The sequence below is a fragment of the Gigantopelta aegis genome, chromosome 3 (assembly GCF_016097555.1).
Source record: "Gigantopelta aegis isolate Gae_Host chromosome 3, Gae_host_genome, whole genome shotgun sequence".
Taxonomy (NCBI): Eukaryota; Metazoa; Mollusca; class Gastropoda; order Neomphalida; family Peltospiridae; genus Gigantopelta; species Gigantopelta aegis.
In genome coordinates this window covers 15,100,334-15,121,812 of record NC_054701.1, presented here as the reverse complement: position 1 = coordinate 15,121,812, position 21,479 = coordinate 15,100,334, and the positions used below count along the sequence as shown (strand labels likewise).

The 21,479-nt window shown below is 35.7% G+C and overlaps 1 protein-coding gene across 7 annotated transcripts in view; it reads left to right on the top strand.

Annotated features, from left to right (window-relative positions):
* The window catches only part of LOC121367570 (cAMP-dependent protein kinase type II regulatory subunit-like), a 92,442-nt gene that overhangs the window by 49,088 nt on the left and 21,875 nt on the right, over nucleotides 1-21,479 (top strand). For 5 of the 7 annotated variants that reach the window (XM_041491833.1, XM_041491832.1, XM_041491827.1 and 2 more), the window contains 6 exons: nucleotides 5,622-5,686; nucleotides 7,663-7,816; nucleotides 12,917-13,018; nucleotides 17,587-17,661; nucleotides 18,278-18,343; nucleotides 19,268-19,288. In XM_041491833.1, coding sequence (XP_041347767.1) covers nucleotides 5,622-5,686; nucleotides 7,663-7,816; nucleotides 12,917-13,018; nucleotides 17,587-17,661; nucleotides 18,278-18,343; nucleotides 19,268-19,288 — 483 coding nt within the window. The remainder of the gene's footprint in view (nucleotides 1-5,621; nucleotides 5,687-7,662; nucleotides 7,817-12,916; nucleotides 13,019-17,586; nucleotides 17,662-18,277; nucleotides 18,344-19,267; nucleotides 19,289-21,479) is intronic. The other 2 variants (XM_041491831.1, XM_041491829.1) reach the window with 1 other exon arrangement.

Here is a 21,479-nt window from a genome sequence, read left to right as displayed (position 1 = left end):
GACAGCAGATCAAAACTTGTTTATAAATTAATTAAGTAGTTACAGCAGAGTTCGACAAATCCGCTAGCCCGACGCCCGTGGCTAGTGGTTTTTAAGTTCGGGCTAGTGAGAAACGTAAAACCACTAGTCCCCTGGGCTATTGGTACCCACCATCCTTATCGCTCATGGGGTTTTTTCTCTTCTTTTTTCTGTTTCTCTCGGCTGAAATTTCATTTAATAAATTTTATTGTGACATATGTCATCGAATAATATCAACAACGCAGTCAGTATATAATAATAATCCACTTGAACTAGGTCTGCAAACTGCAGTAACATGCTATCTCTACATCATCACAGTTACAGCATGCATTGTTTACTTTTCCCTTACAAGTTTCTGGCACAGGAAATAAGTCTAATGACACGCGTGTTTTGATTGGTTGGACACGTCACGTGGTGGTTAATCTCGCACATATGTTTTAGGCTAAGAACTTGGAAATCACCAATCGCGATGACAGGTTAATCACAATCAAGTAAACCCCAGTCATGCTTTGAATTTCAGTGTTTGTTTTATTTACCTATTGTTTTCTAATTTAACACTTAGCTTACATGTGGTTATCGGCAATCAGGGAAACAATTTACTTTAATGGTAGCCGCACATGCAACGACTCGGCTTGGCCTATTACGTGTAGCGGTTTGGGTAATGTGTTAAGCTACCGATACAAGATAATACATCTTTTTTTTTCATCATTTAAACAACGGATTAGATGTCTCCGTTATATTCTTTTGATATCGGTCTGACAGGGGATTATGCCCTGTATTTGAGCAATTGGCATCACTGTTACACAGTGTTCCTGGCGACATAAATAGTAGGCCCTAAATCATTTAGTAAATGTATAACCCACTACCAAATACACCTAACCATCTATTACCGTGTGTCACACTGTCGTACCCTCATTTAAATTTAATTATTTTAATAGTGGGTTTAGATACCAACCATGAATTTGCTCAATTATTTTTCCCCGGGGGAAGGCAAAAGCGAAAACGGGACAATGACGATGGATCACACTTGACAAAAGACCAAACGTATGACATGACAAAACTGAGTTACAACATGATTTAAGTGATTGTCTTATTTTACCGTTATACTTGTAAATGTATAATGTTACAAAAATTATATAAAAATCCAGTTATAATTGATAAGGAATTTGGGCTAGTGGTTTTTACAAAGCCACTAGCCCTGTGGCTAGTGACTTTTCAAAATATTTGTCATACTCTGGTTACAGGAAGGAGAATGAACATGTTTTATTTTAAATCTTGGTTCAGATTAACATGACTCTAAATAACACTTAAGATATGTTTTAGGAACTAAATACAGTATAAAAGATGCCCACACATGTGCGTGCATGCAACCCACCTACGCACACACGTTTTAAGTAATATGGATTACCCAATCTTCACACTCCCGCTCCTCTCTACGCTGCCTGGGAAGTTTTAGGAAAGCTGCAAATTGATTGCTTTTAATACTATTTTTTATGAATTTCATTAGAAACTTTTATGTGATTGCTTGATTGGCATACTTGAAGGGGAGTGATCTTCAGTTCCCCTTGATTTTATTCATGGCTAGGATTGATCACAGGACTATAAAGCTGCCTGGATTTTGATATGATTATTATTCACGGTTTTCAGAAACTCTCAACTGTACTGTATTCTGTTTTATGTACTGTTAAGTGTCATATTGCAGAAAGTCACTATTATGGCATAACTGTACTGTCAACTGTACTGTATTCTGTTGTATGTACTGTCAGTGTCATATTGCACTAAGTCACTATTATGGCATAACTGTACTGTCAACTGTACTGTATTCTGTCGTATGTACTGTCAGTGTCATATTGCAGAAAGTCGCTATTATGGCATAACTGTACTGTATTCTGTTGTATGTACTGTCAGTGTCATATTGCATAAAGTCACTATTATGGCGTAACTGTACTGTATTCTGTTGTATGTACTGTCAGTGTCATATTGCAGAAAGTCACTATTATGGCATAACTGTACTATCAACTGTACTGTATTCTGTTGTATGTACTGTCAGTGTCATATTGCAGAAAGTCACTATTATGGCATAACTGTACTGTATTCTGTTGTATGTACTGTCAGTGTCATATTGCAGAAAGTCACTATTATGGCATAATTGTACTGTCAACTGTACTGTATTCTGTTGTATGTACTGTCAGTGTCATATTGCAGAAAGTCACTATTATGGCATAACTGTACTGTATTCTGTTGTATGTACTGTCAGTGTCATATTGCAGAAAGTCGCTATTATGGCATAACTGTACTGTTAACTGTACTGTATTCTGTTGTATGTACTGTCTGTGTCATATTGCAGAAAGTCATTATTATGGCATAACTACTACTGTCACTGTACTGTATTTTGTTGTATGTACTGTCAATGTCATATTGCAGAAAGTCACTATTATGGCATAGCTGTACTGTATTTTGTTGTATGTACTGTCAGTGTTGTATTGCATAAAGTCACTATTATGGCATAACTGTACTGTCAACTGTACTGTATTCTGTTGTATGTACTGTCAGTGTCATATTGCAGAAAGTCGCTATTATGGCATAACTGTACTGTCAACTGTACTGTATTCTGTTGTATGTACTGTCAGTGTCATATTGCAGAAAGTCGCTATTATGGCATAACTGTACTGTTAACTGTACTGTATTCTGTTGTATGTACTGTCAGTGTCATATTGCAGAAAGTCATTATTATGGCATAACTACTACTGTCACTGTACTGTATTTTGTTGTATGTACTGTCAATGTCATATTGCAGAAAGTCACTATTATGGCATAGCTGTACTGTATTTTGTTGTATGTACTGTCAGTGTTGTATTGCATAAAGTCACTATTATGGCATAACTGTACTGTCAACTGTACTGTATTCTGTTGTATGTACTGTCAGTGTCATATTGCAGAAAGTCGCTATTATGGCATAACTGTACTGTCAACTGTACTGTATTCTGTTGTATGTACTGTCAGTGTCATATTGCAGAAAGTCGCTATTATGGCATAACTGTACTGTCAACTGTACTGTATTCTGTTGTATGTACTGTCAGTGTCATATTGCAGAAAGTCGCTATTATGGCATAACTGTACTGTCAACTGTACTGTATTCTGTTGTATGTACTGTCAGTGTCATATTGCAGAAAGTCATTATTATGGCATAACTACTACTGTCACTGTACTGTATTTTGTTGTATGTACTGTCAGTGTCATATTGCAGAAAGTCACTATTATGGCATAGCTGTACTGTATTTTGTTGTACGTACTGTCAGTGTCATATTGCAGAAAGGCACTATTATGGCATAACTGTACTGTATTCTGTTGTATGTACTGTCAGTGTCATATTGCAGAAAGTCGCTATTATGGCATAACTGTACTGTTAACTGTACTGTATTCTGTTGTATGTAATGTCAGTGTCATATTGCAGAAAGTCATTATTATGGCATAACTACTACTGTCACTGTACTGTATTTTGTTGTATGTACTGTCAGTGTCATATTGCAGAAAGTCACTATTATGGCATAGCTGTACTGTATTTTGTTGTATGTACTGTCAGTGTTGATTGCATAAAGTCACTATTATGGCATAACTGTACTGTATTCTGTTGTATGTACTGTCAGTGTCATATTGCAGAAAGTCGCTATTATGGCATAACTGTACTGTCAACTGTACTGTATTCTGTTGTATGTACTGTCAGTGTCATATTGCAGAAAGTCGCTATTATGGCATAACTGTACTGTCAGCTGTACTGTATTCTGTTGTATGTACTGTCAGTGTCATATTGCAGAAAGTCACTATTATGGCATAACTGTACTGTATTCTGTTGTATGTACTGTCAGTGTCATATTGCAAAAAGTCACGCATAACTGTACTGTCAACTGTACTGTATCTGTTATATGTAGTCAGTGTCATATTGCAGAAAGTCACTATTATGGCATAACTGTACTGTATTTTGTTGTACGTACTGTCAGTGTTATATTGCAGAAAGGCATTATTATGGCCATTTGCCAATCCACTTCATTTATGTTTAAATGAAGTCTTGAACAAACAAGAGCTGTAAATGGTTGTATTTAATTAATCAAAGGTGCTAAAATTACACACCTGAATAAAGTGAGCGTATGAATGCATAAGGTGTTCCTAGATGAGTAAAATAATCATCATAGGTCACTGAAGGCAAATTTAATAACTCTTCAGCACATTGTTTAATCAGCTGCTGTTAGATGACTAACATACCAAAACACAGAATGTACAGAATGACCTTACATCAGGCATCAATATTAAATACATGTATTTCATTTCATCTAATACCATGCTTCAATAAATTTAATGAGCTTTGTCTAGCACACACTTGTGATAAATTTATTGAGTAGCAAAAAAGTAAACAATATTTTCTGGTGTCAACACATCCAAGCTGGTCCAGTTGAGCACACATTGGCCTATAGAAATGTGATATTACTCCGATTAATTATCATATATATATATATATATATATATATATATATATATATATATATATATATATATATATATATATATATATATATATATATATATACATACATACATACATACATACATACATACATACATACATACATACAGTAAAACCCCTCTAAACCGGACACCCTTGGTACCAAATTAAGTAATATGTCCAATTTTAAGAGGTATCCTGTTTAAAAAGGTTAAGTTCTGTACAGATTATTAACCTTTAGACTACTGGATTAATTTTTAACAAAAACCACGTTGAGTGGGTACAAGTTTATAATTTTTACTCACATATATTCACTTAAATGTTTTATAAATACATGAAATAAAGTTCATATATGAATCGGTAAGTATTATTTTCGTGTCTTTTTGTAATTTTTATTATTTTTAGATCGGCTAATGGTGATTAAAATTAGCCAAAAAATCAAAAAAGTTCTGTTTACTTACAGGCATTTGTGGCCAGCTGTCCAGTATTTATGTCCATTATTCCCGATAACAGTAGTTTTCTGACCAGACTTTTTTTTTAAACCCGAACTATGATTCATATTGCAATATTTGGTAATTTTTGTTGTTGGTAAAATGATCAAATTTATTATCAAATTAGCTGTCACAATCAGCTATCGATCCCTGAAAGTGACCGCGACGTGCCGCCATTGTTGTCAAGCGAAAATACTTGCCGAAAACCACTTTTTGAGCTCAAAACTTCAAGGTATTTTCAATTGAAAAAATCATAACAAAAGCCACCATTTTGAAAAAAAAAAAAATATATTTTATTATATTTCCGTTTCCGGTGAATGTCGTGTGCAAAACGGCGGGTAAATATGAATTGGGGAATGCACTGTATACAGTGTACAGTATGTCAACTGACGTGACGTCGGGCGAAATATCTCGCCTGCAGTACTCAGAAGGTTAACTAGAGACATGAACAACATTCTGTTTTGAGCTTAGAGTCCAATTTTGAGACAGACAGACACACACACACACACACACACAGTATGTTGGGAGTGGGATTTTTTATTATTAATATTTATTTAACCATATGGATAATAAGCATATCTTGGTGTACATGGTTATTTTTTCATTTTATGTAGGTACAACCTGGTCATCATGTAATAGATCAAGGTGATGATGGAGATAACTTCTATGTAATAGACAGGTAAATAACTTTAATGATCAGTAATTCATTTCTTCAGCATGTAACACATTTCTTGCAGGAATAAAAATAAGCATACTGTCTGGTAATCCATGTACAGGTAAATACAAACCAGTATGATAAATTATTACCTTTACAATTCCTTTTATTTAAAACAAATCTCTTCAGACACACTTATGATGATGCGTATTAATCTTTATCAGTCATTCATATCACTGCTCATTACACTGATAAATGTATGTATTATCTCTCTTTTATTGACCTGTGGCCTGATTCGTGCGAAAAACAAAAAAGTTGCAAAGAAAATGCAATGTTGTTTAAGAGAGTGTTAAGAGCTTTATGGATTACATTATGGTCTCTGGTAGAATATGGTTACCTTATATCTTCGCCTGTAAGTCGATCTCGGCTATAAGTCAAGTCCCTAATTTCAAGCCCTGAAAACATATTTTTTTTATTGACCCGTTTATAAGTCGACCCATGAAAAACAACTTATAAATATTGAAGTATTTCTTATTTTCAGCACATGAGAACAATAATGTACAATATTTGAACAAAAGAAAATTATTTTACAAACTTCGGTTTTCACGTTTTGTACATCGCAGTCAAACTACATAGCATCAAAACGAAACATTCCCTTAGTAGATAGTGAAAGCTGTTTGACTGTTACCGTATGGCACTGTACAGCATGGTTTTGTGCACAGACAACAACTTTATTTATAAACACTGAAAACAGATCACTACGATAAAACTGAAAGTATCAGTTAATCACATGTTTTGCCGCCATATTAATACATGTAAGGAGGATAACTCTGGAAAATACACCGGTTTTGTACCAAATGATGTATGTCCCTATTGCTCTAGTGAACTGTAGAGATCAGTCTAAGCTGTTTTAAGGGAAAGCTCAGTAATATTCATGAAGTTAATCACCAACAAAACATTGTTTGAACAACTATTAATGCCAGTGACCAGATTTCAAAATAAACTCGGGCAGCAGGTAGTTAGTATTGTTTACATTTTTGCTATTAGTGATGACTGTTATTTTAACTAAGTGGACTGTTTTTTTGGCATGTGAGTGAGATCGCACGCATTTTTGCATTACCAAAACCATTCTAATGCCAAAAAAAAAAGGTTATAAAAAATAAATGTGTCAAATTAACATATTTGAGTATAAATACAGGGCATACTTCAACAATAAAACTTGTAAAATAATCCCCAAAACAGTAATATTTTTGGGTGAATTTTTTTTACCCTCTTTATAAGTCGACCCCCCAAGTTATAAAATAATTTTTGGGTAAAATAAATTCGACTTATAGGCGAAGATATACGGTAGATCTTAGACAGTTGCAAAAATAATACATTTCATTATTAAACAATGTAATATTAAACATAATTATATAGCATTCTATTAGTAATTTTATCAAGAATTCAGCTTTCTTCATGTAACTTGTTCTTGTGCTATGTATTTTGATGCCACCTGAATGATTAGTGTTACTGTAACAGTGTATACACTTTGTATATCTGTTAAGCATTGTGAATAAATATTATTAAACAGGGAATATTTTCTAAATTTTCATAGTAACATTTCTAGTGAATTAAAAATTGATTAACAACCACTGTTTAATGTTTAAAATTTTTGTAGTAATCTCCGAGACTTGCATAGCGAATTTACATGAAACTGAACAAAATGGTTCTTCTTTAAGAATTGTAAATGGTCAACAATAGCCTAAACTGTGTATGGAACAACTAATCAACAAGGCAGGTTGTTTTGTTTTTAAATATATTTTGTATAGAAAGGACAGCACATCCCACAGCCTTAGGTATACCAATCTAGTCATGGAACATGTTAGTAAGACCAAGTAGTTGTGATATTTATCAGTCCTGCGTCCCACCTCACTTTTTTCAAGTATGATTGAGTTTGTTTTTTGCACTTGTATTTTAACATATTGAGCTATATGTTTGGGTTTTGTTTTCCTTTTCAGTGGAAGGTATGATATATTTGTGAACTGTGACGGGAAGGATAAGAAAATGGGTGCCTACGATGGCCACGGCAGTTTTGGCGAGCTCGCCCTGATGTACAACCTACCCAGGTCAGCCACCATTGTGGCCACATCACCCGGCACGCTGTGGGCCATGGTGAGTAATTCTCTCCTCTCAAACACAGCAAATTGCTCGGCTTTCCTTCTGCTAAATTACATTTACAAGCTGCCAACTCAAATTACTTTATATGATTCCATTAGGGAGCATTATTGCCATGGGAGTTTATTGTGCGTCTGATCCATACAAAAGAACAAATGTTATACCTGATAGAAATTGACAGACCTCGTGTTTGGAGTTGTTTTCAAAGGTTTCTCCTCGTTCTGTTGTTAAGGTTCCTCACCACCATTAATTACTCCATGCAGTTCAATACAATTTATATGTCAGAATATATTCTGTGTTAAATACAACACTATCGACAAGGTCATGTGACTACTAATTTTAAGGAGTTCTCTAAACTGACAAGTACTGCATCATCATGTGTAAAAAATCAACATATGTCAACCACAAAATTTTTCAGTGGGCCACCCTCATGTTGGAGTATACTGCCCTGTGTTGCTGTTTCACAAGTGGCACTACACCACTTGCACAGTTGTTATCAGTTTGTACTACAGTATCACAAGTAACTTCAAACCAATGGGTTATTGAGATATTACAGAGGTCAACCTACTTGTAATCATCAACGGAAGATTTCAAAAGGCATATCATATTTTGTAGTATTTCTTTTTTAATGATGAACTATTTCTGAAACCGGACTCTATTAAGCTGTTATAGCAAGTAACAACATGACAAATGGTGGTGTGTTGCCGTACAGGGATACCAGGTTTATCAGATGATTCCGATTAATAGCAGCAAACTCAGGCCAGTTTGTTTAAAGACTGATAAAATCATCATTTAAACATATCTCATCCTAGTTAATATCAAATGAGGTTGTATTTGCTAAATAGATCTGTTAACCAAGTGTGTCATATAAATTGAGTTGTTACTGTAATACATTGAAACCTGTCTAAACCGGATTATGCTGGGGATCTAATATTTATCTGGTTTAGACTGGATAGTGTGTTTAGTATAGGTCACATTTTAGAATACAGAGCTATTTCCCGTAACATCGAATTTATAACTGTTAACGAACATGTCCGATAATTGCCGAATAAATGTGACTTTTGGAGCAACAAGGATTACTAATAATGTGATATCTCAATTGTCGTGTATCTTTTTTTATTTATGAACTGACATTAAAACATAAATAAACAATAATTCCACATAGCAACCGCTAGCCTGTGGTTGCAGAGACATTTTCGATCTTGCTTAGTAAAATTCAGTATGTGTTTCATCTCGTTTCTGCAGAAAAAAGAAAATGTTGTGTTTGTATTTAGTGTATAAAATACAAATTAAGTCACGTGTGTATATTTTACTATAATTTTAATTGTTTCTACTATTTTACTCTCAGTGCAACAGTATTTCATTATCAAAGTGCATTGACCAAAAATCAAAGGTGAAAACCCTAATGTGTGAGTATCTGAGATTTGTTTGAAGCTGAAAAGAATTTGCACTGCACCAGACAGTACAATGGAAAATTACTGTCTGCTAAGCTGGGCTGATCTAGACAGCAGAAATCGGTGACCCTTGACATAACACCGTATACTGGGTACTCTTATCGGCATTGTTTTTTGGAAGTAATTTTTGGGGGTTAAGTTGACTCTTCATTCATTTACACTATGCTGGTTTATTCAGGTTAATTCATTAACCTTTAAACTACTGGGTTAATTTTTGACAAACACCACGTTGCGGGGTACAAGTTTATAATTTTTATTTGCATATATTCACTTAAATGATTTATAAATACATAAAATAAAGTTCATATTTGAATAGATAAGTATTATTTTTGTGGGTTTTAAAAATTTTATATTTTAGATCTGCTAATGCTGATTAAAATTAGGCAAAAATTTTAAAAAGTCACCTTTACTTCGGTCATTTGTATTTATGTCCATTATTCCCAATAACAGTGGTTTTCTGACCAGAATTTAAAAAATAAACAAACTACGATTCATATCCCAATATTTGGTGATTTTCGTTGTTCTTAAAACTATCAAATTTATTATCAAATTAGCTGACACAATCTGCTATCGATCCCTGAAAATTACCGCAACATGTCGCCATTGTTGTCAAGCGAAAATACTTGCCGAAAACCACTTTTTGAACTTAAAATTCCAGGGTATAAACAAAAAAAGCTAGCATGTTGTCAACTAAACTTTTCCCTGTTTTAAAAAATTGTTTTCAGTGAGTGTCGTGTGCAAAAACGACAGGAAATATGAATTGGGGAATGCACTGTATACAGTTTACAGTATGTCAACTGGCCTGCAGTAGTCAGAAGGTTACGGATTTTACATTTCTAAACAAAAATTCAATCCAGTTTCCAAAATTGACAGTTTTCATTTTTATCAGGTTTTTAATACATGTTTTAAGTAAGAGAAAATTTGGGACCGTGAAATTTGGCCGGTTTTGACAGGATTTTGGTATGTTCAGGGTCCGGTTTAGACAGGTTTCACTGTATATGTCTTGCCCACAGTAGTGATACCACATGATACAAGTCTTATACAAGAATAGCTGATTGAGACAAGACAACATTACAATTTTGTTGGTTGCTATGCAACTGTCTATTCTCGTACTAGGCACTCGTATCATGTGGCATCGCCTTTTAACCAGTTCAGTAATTATTAAGACAACATTTGAATTTTTTAATATATATTGCTTACTCTTCTTATTTTCATTTTAAATCATTATTCCAAAACACAGTGTGATAATGTCATACCCTAAAATGTTAATTTTAATAGCACTAAGAATTGTTTACTGTTTAGTAAGTCGGACACCAGTTGCACATTTTCGTAGGCTGCGTCACATGAAGAACACAAACGGGTCCTGCCCCTGTCCTTTCATAACAAGCTTGCAGAATTCTGCCAGAGGAAATTGATACATTTATAAAAAAATTTTTAAATATTATAGTAAGAACTGCTGTTTAAACTTTGTAAAGTACATGAAATGCGGTGTCCAATTGCAAAAAGATTTCAAACCCACAACCATCTATAGTCCTTCCCACAGGAACGCCTTTTCTCACACTTTGGGATTTACTACAAGTTTTATTTATTTCTGAGCCGATTGTTTTCTAAATTGCTCACAACAATAGTGAGATAATTTGTTTGTTATTTCCAAAACAGTTTTACTTCTAACTAATTCAATCAATCAATCAATAAAATATTTACATGCTCCTATACCACGATGGTTTCGAGCATGTCTATCCCAGGTTCGGCCACCGGATGCCAGTAGTCCAACCTGGGACAGAACAATTACTGGGGCAATTTTGATATTTAAACAAACAGGGAAAAAGGACTTTACAATAAATAATTTTGTGCGTTATTTTCCCAAACAATATTTAATATACAGCAAACAACTAACAATTTGTAACGCAAATTTAGATCGGGCAGTCCTAAATATAAATATATTTTAAAATAATTTTTTAAATATATTAATTAGCCCTCAAAATAGGGGTGGCAGGTGACTAAGAGATTAGGCTTCAGCCACAAAAAGGTTTCTTTAATAGGGAAATATGTTTTACTTAGGGGCACCCATCGTATTGGGGACTTAGGTGTGGCCGAAACCGGGGAAGGCTCCGGGGGGGGGGGGGGGGGGGGGGGGGGGGTCCCCCCCCGGACAAACCTAACACCCCTTACGGCCAAAACCGCCTACGCCTACCGCCCTAACCATCTTCCGGTGGAGTATCCCCCACCCACCCAGCACCCCCCTCGGCCAACCCAACCGTCATGCCCATCCTTAGGGGCACCCATCGTATTGGGGACTTCGGTGTGGCCGAAACCGGGGAAGGTTCCGGGGGGGGGGGGGGGGGGGGCAGTCCCCCGGACAAACCTAACAACTCTTACGACCGAAACCGCCTACGCCTACCGCCCTAACCATCTTCCGGTGGAGTATCCCCCACCCACCCAGCACACACACACACACACACACACACACCCCGGCCAACCCAACCGTCGTGCCCTCCAGTCTCGGTGCCCCCATCAAAAATTAGGCCCAAGGGCCAACGATTCTACCAGAGAAGGAAAAAAATAAAAAATAAAAAATAAAAATAATAATAATAATAAATAATAAATAAAATTTAAAAAAAGTATTTAAACAGGGAAAGTTAAGCGTCTGGTGAGTCTGGCAATATAAAAACGTATCCTGGCGATGCCAAGTCCAGGGCTGCCTCTCCATAATCCTGGAGAAACAGAACGTTATGCCATTCATCAGACGCTGGCACCACTTTAATTTAGAAACCTAGCGCATACAAGTATGGTATAGAACCATGTTGCATACCCTAGGATAGGAGCAGCGCACCGCCCTATTAAATTCCTATCTAACTAATTACTACTTTTCTAATTCTTACCATTTGTGACACCCAATAGCCGATGTGTATTTTTGTGCTGGGGTGTCGTTAAACATTCATTCATTCATTCTTCTAATTCTTCTTACGTCAAACTAAACTGAAATTATTTATACACAAAAAAATTAACAAATTGTAAAAGAATGGAACGGACTATAGTTTGGGCAATTATGATCTGTTTGGGTTTTTTTTATTACATACCCTCAAATTATTTTCTGGCAGAAAGCCTGAGTAACCATGCTACCTTTCAAGACTCCACAAAGTATTCCAGTTTCTTTAAATAGCAAGGCCATTTTCTTCTCTGATGTAAAATAAACTTGCTATTAATCCCACATCTGTACCACTTAGCCTTGAAGTCAACAAAATCCATTACATTGACAGCATTAAGAATGGGGATTCCCCAGAGAAAACGTAGCTCTGGTCGTGTAATTAATACATGTTCAATAAAACGTGTTGGAAATCAAACATGGTTTGCTTTGTATCGTGGTTTACAGTTTATTATTACAGAATACTTAATAGTTTTAATAAATTAACTGAGGTCATTTTAGTTTAGTTTGCATTAATAATTACGTGTATGCGAGTTCTTCAAGTTAGTTTGTAATATTAAGAAAAGCTGTGTCACTTGCATTTAGTTTTCTCAATTTATTATTCTGCCTGAGAAAAATCGAGCTAGCATACATTTAGGAATTATGCAAGAACTTTAAATTGTGGTAAATGTTGTTTTTTGTAATATGTACAGACTTTTTGTTATATTTAAATTTCAGGATCGTGGAACATTTCGAAGAATAGTTTTGAAAAATGCTTTCATGAAGAGAAAGTTGTATGAAAGTTTATTAGAAAATGTGCCAATGCTCAAGGCTTTAACTGTAAGTTCAGTTAAAAAGATATATTTGTATTTAAAAATTGTTTGAGGTTTGGTTTTATTAGTTCCCTACCTGAGGAGACTATAGGTTTCGTCTCCGTACTTCTGTCTGTTTGTCTGCCTCACATATAGTCTTCAGGACTTTTTTCACAATGTCTCAAGATATTGAGCTGAAATTTTGTCTATAGCTTTATCATATACTGTTACAGATCATGTTTGACTTCCATGGCGATGTATTCATTATACGCCCGTCTATGATGGGTCGTATTTTGGTATGGCGGTGTCTGTACATCTGTCTGTTAACTTTTTCTTGTCAGGAACATATCTTACATACAGATGAATACAGGACCATCAAACCTCACATGTAGGAACAACTTGGGATGGCGGTGTGTTGCATACTATTACTAGGTCACTGTGACCTACTTTTCATGGTCTACTGCATATACCAGTAAATCCTTGTCCTGACCGGAACTCAGGAGATATGGAAATTTGTTTCATGTCCAGTTTGACTTTCATGGCAAAATACGAAACATTTTCACAGTTATGGCCAAAAAAAATTGTTGCATCCCGTAGGGAACATATATTGCCTTGAACAATGTTCTCATTGTTCGATTAGTCAAACCGACTTGTCGTCCCTACACAAATTGGAACAGTACAATTTGATCACATGCGACAAGTCGGTGTGACTAATCACATAATGAGAACGCCCCTGTAGCAATACTCTCAGAATGCTTGTTTTATTTTTAATTTTTTAAGACTGACTTTGGCTAAAAAAAAAATATTTGAGATACTTCATGTGGGTACAAGTAGACATAGTATTGGGTTTATTAGTTTGTTATGATTGTCATTTAGTTTCCAGCATTAACTTTCATAGGCAATGAGAAAATAAACTTATTTTTACTTCCATGGTACCAGCAGTGGGATCTACCTCCATGGGTAGAGCATTGACTTTGGTGCTTGGATTGAAGTATCAAACAAACTCAGTACACCCATTTTATGATTACTTTTTTTCCCTGTTCTAACCAGTGCCCCAATTGCTGATATATACTACTCAAAAGAATTTAAGGGTCAAAAATTTATAACCAAATAAGTTTCAGAGTGTATTAGATTGATGATGTAAACTACACCAAATTTTTTATTTATTGTTCCATATTTACAAAAACCCACAAATAAACGTCACTGTATACAAGAAAGTCACATGACATGCTGTCAAAGTTGAAGGTTGTCAAACATGGATTTTACACATTAGAACATTCGTTTAATAGTGTGTGAATCCACCCCTGGCGCGAATACACTCGACACATCGTTGCCTCATGCTGTTGATCAGACGTCTGAAGAACTCTTGGGGAATGGCCTGCCACTCTGCCATAAGAAGTTGACCCAGATCATGAAGGTTGGCCGGAGGGGCATGGTTATCCCGAACTCTCCTGCCTAATTCGTCCCAGGCGTTCTCTATTGGGGCCAAGTCAGGCGAATATGCTGGCCAATCCATCCTGGCGATACCTTGTTGTCTGAGAAAGTCCGTTACCACCCTGGCGTGGTGAGGTCTGGCATTGTCATCCTGCAGAACTGCCCCGCCGCCAATCTGCTGAAGGCCTGGGAGAACCAACGGCCGGATAATCTCATTCAGATAGCGGATTCCATTCAGATTGCCATCCACCACATAGAGGGGGGTCCTGTGGTGGATAGAGATGCCGCCCCACACCATGACGCTGCCACCACTGAACCGGTGACGTTGTCTAACGTTAACGTCAGCGAAGCGCTCCCCAGGACGTCTGTAGACACGAACCCGACCGTCATTGAACTGGAGACTAAACCTGGACTCATCAGTGAACATCACTCGACCCCACTGAACACGTTGCCACCGCAGATGAAGCGTTCACCAGTGACGTCTGGCCGTTCTGTGACGTGGTAGGAGTGGTGGTCGAACAGACTCGCGACGGCAGCTTAGATTATTGGCTCTCAGACAATTGCGTATGGTTTGATCAGACACTCGAGTTCCAGTCGCAGTCCGCAGATTGTCACGTAATCGGCGTGCAGTGGTTGTGCGTTGACGTAGAGCCATATTGGTGATGTAGCGGTCCTCTCTATTTGTAGTGCTTCGGGGTCTTCCCGAACGTGGACGATTTCGAACAGAATTTGTTGCTTGGTACCGTTGCCACAGTCGGCCAACGACACTCTGACTGACACCAAGTCTTAGAGCAACATTTCTTTGCGTATTGCCATTCTGAAGCCAAGCAATAGCCCTTCCTCGATCAGTTGAAGTCGTACCATTGTCGAATTTGGAGTGTGCACCGTACACGAACGCAAGCTCCAATTATACGGAAATTCGGCATTGGGAACATGGAATACACGTGCAAAGCGTGCAAATGAAGCGCTTTGTGAAAAAGCAAGTTATGGGCACTTAGCAGACCTTTCGCTTTCGCCCTAATTTGCGTGCAAATGTAAGCATGTTTTCCCCATTAGAACTAGTCGACAGTGTCAAGGACAGTGGATTTTAATTCATTTATGGGTTGCTTAGACCCACTTTCGTCAAAATGGAACAATACCATGCGTGACATTATGGTCTAGCTAATATAATTGACATTCAGAAAATAATGTCGAAAATATCGTCTGACCCTTAAATTCTTTTGAGTAGTATATTACAGGCCATGGTATGTGCTCTCCTGTCTGTGGCAAAGAGCATAAAAAGATCTCTTGCTGCTAATAGAAAAACTCTTAAGACAATGTGTGACAATTATTAAATGTTTATCATTCAGTAGCCGATGATTAATAAATCAATGTGCACTAGTGGTGATGTAAAACAAAACTTAACTTTCCATATTAGCAAAGGTGCAAGAGAGACCTTTCATAACTGCCAAATAAATACATTCTTGGCTCTAGGAATTATTGGATAAAATAACTCATAAATATCTCTTTTCAGTGAACTAACTGTTGATGTCCCTTTTTTTATGAAACACTTAAAAAATAACTCTCCCCGCTTGTCAAGACCCAGCAAGTATTTTTCTTTCTTTTCTTTTCTTTTCTCTTTTTTTTTTTTTTCTTTTCTTGTTTTTCTTTCTTTCTTTCTTTTTTTATTTTTTTTATCCAAGGTCATTTTTGTCTGAACTAAACACACACACACACACACACACACACACACACACACACACACACACACACACACACACACAAAAACCCTTTTTTCTGATGAACATTGAATAGTGGAAGTATTCATAAAAGATAATGAACTTATAAATAAGATATTTTTATGTGTTCTTTTGTCATCAAAGAGTCACAAACCCGACCGCAGTTCAGTGATTTTTATCTGCGATAATCTGGACCAGCCGTCATTTCGGAGTTGGTTAATTAATTTGATTTGTTGTTTTCACAGTAGTAGGTCTTGCACCTGCTGCTATCTGTCAGTGTGATGCATGCGACCAGTTCCAAGTGGTATAGTCATTATTCAGCCAGTGTATTGTCAAATTGGATAAAGGAAATTGCACTGATGAGGTACCCAGTGTGAGTTCGTGGCCCACTTTAGGTCGGAGAGGACTAACGATGTTGAGTGGTCGACTGCCAGCTGACTATTCAATAGTCTGGACTGTCGGAGTGTGTCACTTTATTGCGCACATTTTCTCACTCACTGTCGGGATAAAAATGTGGTGCAAATTGGTTTTCACTACCTTTCTCATGGGTTGTTGTCTCGAAACATTGTATATAGGTTAAAGTTTATTTTGTTTAACAGCACCACTAGAGCACAATCATTTATTAATCACCATTGGATGTGGAACATTTGATAATTCTGACATATAGTCTTAGAGGACACCCACTATATTTTTCCATTAGTAGTAAGGGATCTTATATGTGCAAGTAGGACAGCAGATATCACAGCATTTGATACCCAGTCATGGTGCACTGGTTGGGACGTGGGGGAAAAAACACCAGCTGTGGTGCACTGGTTGGGACGTGGGGGAAAAACACCAGTTGTAGTGCACTGGTTGGGACAGGAAAGAACAATCTGAGAATTGGTCAACAGAGGTGATTCAATCCTTTTAACACAAGCACCTCAGGCATCCACTCTTATCAACTGAGCTACATACATTCTGCCAAGTATCTGTACCTCTTATATGTTTTTATTGATTCAGTCTCTTACTCTTATATGAAACCCATTTGTCACAAATTAATCTGGTGATTTAAAAATAAGATTGGGTTCTGTTGTTTTATCTCTTAACAAATTAAGTAAAGTTGTACACACTTACATATAATTTAAGCTGCTGTTTGCCAGCTACAGTTCATAATGATTCACCAGAAAGCTCATTTACAGGAAATGAATGAATGTTTGATGACACCCCAGCACAAAAACAAATGTACTGGGTGTCAAAGAAAGGTATAATTTATTTGATAACCCAATTTACAGACATGAGTAAAACTGGGAACATCAGTTAATGGTCATGATAGATTACCAAAAAAATGGGTTACCTGCATTTGTTTTTGTGTAATCCATAAATGTTCATTTCTCCGACACCTGTATATACATGCACATGGCTATATTTGAGTGATTCAGTAAGCTGTATTTTTTTGTTTCTTCAGGTGTATGAGAGAATGAATGTTGCTGATGCTCTTGTATCCAGAGAGTATCAAGATGGTCAACAGATCATTAAAGAGGTGAGTGGCCTGTTTCCCGGTCACACAGACCAGAGTATGTTGTGATTCATCATTGTCTCCTCGTGAATAGCACTTGTTAACATGCCAGTCCACTAAGTACTCACCTGTCAGTTTTGTTTGGCAGTAGTGTGTAATGATGAGGATTTGGTTTTAATTCAGTTAAATATAGAAACACAACACAGTGAGTGTTCTATTTCAAGAGTGAATCAGAGGGCTTGTATGGGGAGTGACAAGAATTCTAAAAAGGAAAATCTTGAATCTCTGAGGTCTGTCAGGTCAGTGCAGGGCTATTTCAGGGTGGTAATCTAATGCATCCCAGTGTTTACAGTTTAAAAAACACTCCAAGTTTAAAAATGCCAGTATTTAATGAAAATGAACTTTGGGGATGGAGGGGGGACTGGACCCTGGTAATACCCCTGCCCCCACCTCCTAGATCCACCCCAAAACAGTTCCTGTCCTTGTTTAATGAATAACACACAATAACCAAAACCACAATTGGGTTCTCGTGGATTTTATTTAACTTAAAGGGGTACAGGAACCCAAAACAAACCTTGTTTATGAGTTATTATTATTATTATTATTATTTTAATATACATATATTGATATCTGTTTTTAGGGTGATGCTGCTGATTGTATGTTCTTTGTGGAAGAAGGCGAAGCAAGAGTTGGGGTCATGGATAAGGTGAGTGTCTTCTTTCAATGTCACTCTGCCTCGCTTCTGTATTGTGCCGTGACACACAGTAGTGTGTTTGTGCATGCTAGAGGCATCGTGGCTAACTTTTTTTTAGCAAAATGGTGACAGGGATGTGATTTTCGGCTTTCAGCTTGTTTGGCATAAAATAGTTTTCCCAAAGTAGACTGGATCTGCTAATATGAAATTAGAAAAATGAACTTAATGCAAATTTATTTTCAGTATGTGCTAAAATATCTGGGGTAATATTATTCTGCAACCACTAATTGGCTGACATAAAAATGACAACACATGACTGGTTGTTCATAGTGGCCACAAATTAATGTTTATTCATTAAATGTTCTTATTCGTGAGTCAGTTAAACATATACAATGTATACAATCTGCATAAATTACAGGAACATATTGAATGGTTTGTTTCATAGACATGAAAAAATGGAATATTTTTTTATAAGCAATGGCTTTTACTGTATAGAAAATAATTACTTTGTAATAAATTCACAGTGGTACTATTTTGTACTGTAAAGATCACACTGCAAAAAGAACAAGAGTTAAGAATTATCTCTCCTCAATAATTAATTTTGTAAACCTCGGGTTTACAACAATAACTCATCCAGGAGATTGTTTTTAAATGTATTAAGGAACTAGAGGTTAAAAATAAAATTATATTTCAAACCAAATGGCACGGTTTTGTTGTACTTATCAATTGTTGCTTTTTAGGTCATGTGTAATGTAGATGCTTTATTGTGACTTGTGTTTGAAAATTGTCTCAGAATAGATTTTTTTATAAACTTTTGAAAAGTGCTTCAGAATAGATTTGATAAACTTAATCCAAAATATTTGCTGTGTTTGTGAATGTGCAATAAAACTTTGAACGTTGGATATTAATGAGATGTGATGTTGTTGGTATGTGCAGGATGATGATGGTGGTTCTGAGGTAAAGTGTGTGTGTTGGCTTTTCATTAATTTGTGTTCAGTTTTCATTGAGCTAATTTAACCTTTTGGCATTAATAATGGCATCCTTAATCAGAATATTGTTACTCTACAAATGAAGCAGTTGTGTCCACCTTCATCATGGTACTTTTAATCAGGATATGGCTTCTCTACACTTGGAATGATAATGATTAAGTCCACATTGATCATGGTACTTTTAACCCTAATATGGCTACACTACACATTAAACAGTCGCACCCATTCATTGTGGCACCCTTAATCAGAATATAGATATTCTAGAAATAAAATTTCACAACTTGATTTTTTTTTTTTTTTTTTAATAATATACAAATGTTGATGAATTATTGGTTGTTTTAGATTAGATTTACATTTTGCTGTGTTTTCACTCAAATCTAAATGCATGTTTGTTTATTTTTGAAAATTGCAATTATTAAAATGATAACACTTTTTGTTGCATGCACTAAGGGTTCATACAAACTTGATATTTGAGGGTGGGAGTGGGGGTGAGGGAGTGAAAATAGGCAGAATTTGCAACCGTTAAATCAGTTCTTTGAGAATTGGTATAAACCATTTAAGCATTACACAAAAACAAATTCAGGTAAGCCATTTCATTTTTGTGAAACCCATTATGACCATGGCAATATAACTTTGAGGCAAATGAAAAATGGTCTATGAGTGTTCAACATATAATACTACAGTCTCGCAATTTTCTCAGGCCTGTAAATGGCTATAACCCAAGTTTTAATAGGAGATATCACAAATAAACTGACATTACGGTAGTGTTTACAACATGGCTATTACTCTTAATGTTTAGAAATAAAAGGTTAATAGAAAGTTGTTGTCTATTTCAGAACTGTTCTGTGGTTGGTAATTAGTGTAATATTTTCTAATATTATCTACTTGAAAAACTGTAACCTTTTATCAAATTAATTTTTTATACAAAGTCTGTAAAATAACCCCAAAGAAATTCCTTTTCTTTAATACTTTTAACTCTAATGTTTGCTAATATTTCCCTAAAAAAATCTGTTCAATAATTCTGAGTTTTTCTTCAAATTTCTCTGTGTTTACTATTTTGTTTTATAAATAAAAGTTGTAACTACATTAAAAGCTGGTATATTTTCTTTGGTAATTTTTAATGTCTTACAAACTATGCTCTGTTTTTCTTAACACATGTTGAAACATTTATTGTGAAAAAGAATATAAAATATTTGGTAGAAATTGTAATCACAATGAGCTGTTAACATTTTACATCAAACAATATTTTAAGTTGAATAAACAATATACAGAAATATTTAGCCCCCTTAAACAAATTCACAGAATAAAAGCTTATTAACTGTCCAAAAATGGGTGATCTTGAACATACATCAGATGAAATAGATAATAGTTCTAGAAAATAATAATTTAAAATATTTTTAAAAATTAGTTGCGTGAGACTTGAAAAGTCGGGTGAATAAAATCTTGGTTTGAGCAAACAATACTTGACAGTACTACTAAATTGGCTTAAGAGGTGGGATATAACACAGTGGTAAAGCTCTTTTGCATGAGGTACCATGGGTCATAGAATCATCAGGTGTTTTCTCTTGTCAGCCAATGACAACAACTGCTATATGAGAGATTGGTATGTGCTGTCCTGCATTTGAAAAAAAAAAAATGATAGTGAAATATGCATGTGTCATCAGACTCATAACAAAAGAAAGCTTTTAATAATACAAGACAAATTTAATGTAGAGATGGATTGCTGTTAGCAGTCCATGCTTGTGTATTAATATTTTGTTTTACTTTTGACTTCCTGCTACTTGTAAAACACATATTGGTTGAGACATAAGCCCAGTGATTAAATGTTCGCTTGGTGTCAAGGATCGATTTGCATCAATGGGCTATTTCTCAATCCAGCCAGTGTATCATAATTGGTGCAATAAAGGCTGTGTATATACTATCCTCTCTGTGAGATGGTGCATGTAAAAGAACCCTTGCTGCTAATCAGGTTTCCCCTCTTATTATCTGTGTGTTAATTAACCATATGTGTGTGACCATATTACTTTAGATTAAAATGTGTTGAGTGTGTCGCTAAATAAAACATTTCTTTCTTTGTTTCTTTTTAACCTTTAGACTACTGGATTAATTTTTAACAAAAACCATGTTGATTTATGTTAATTTTTACTCACATATATTCA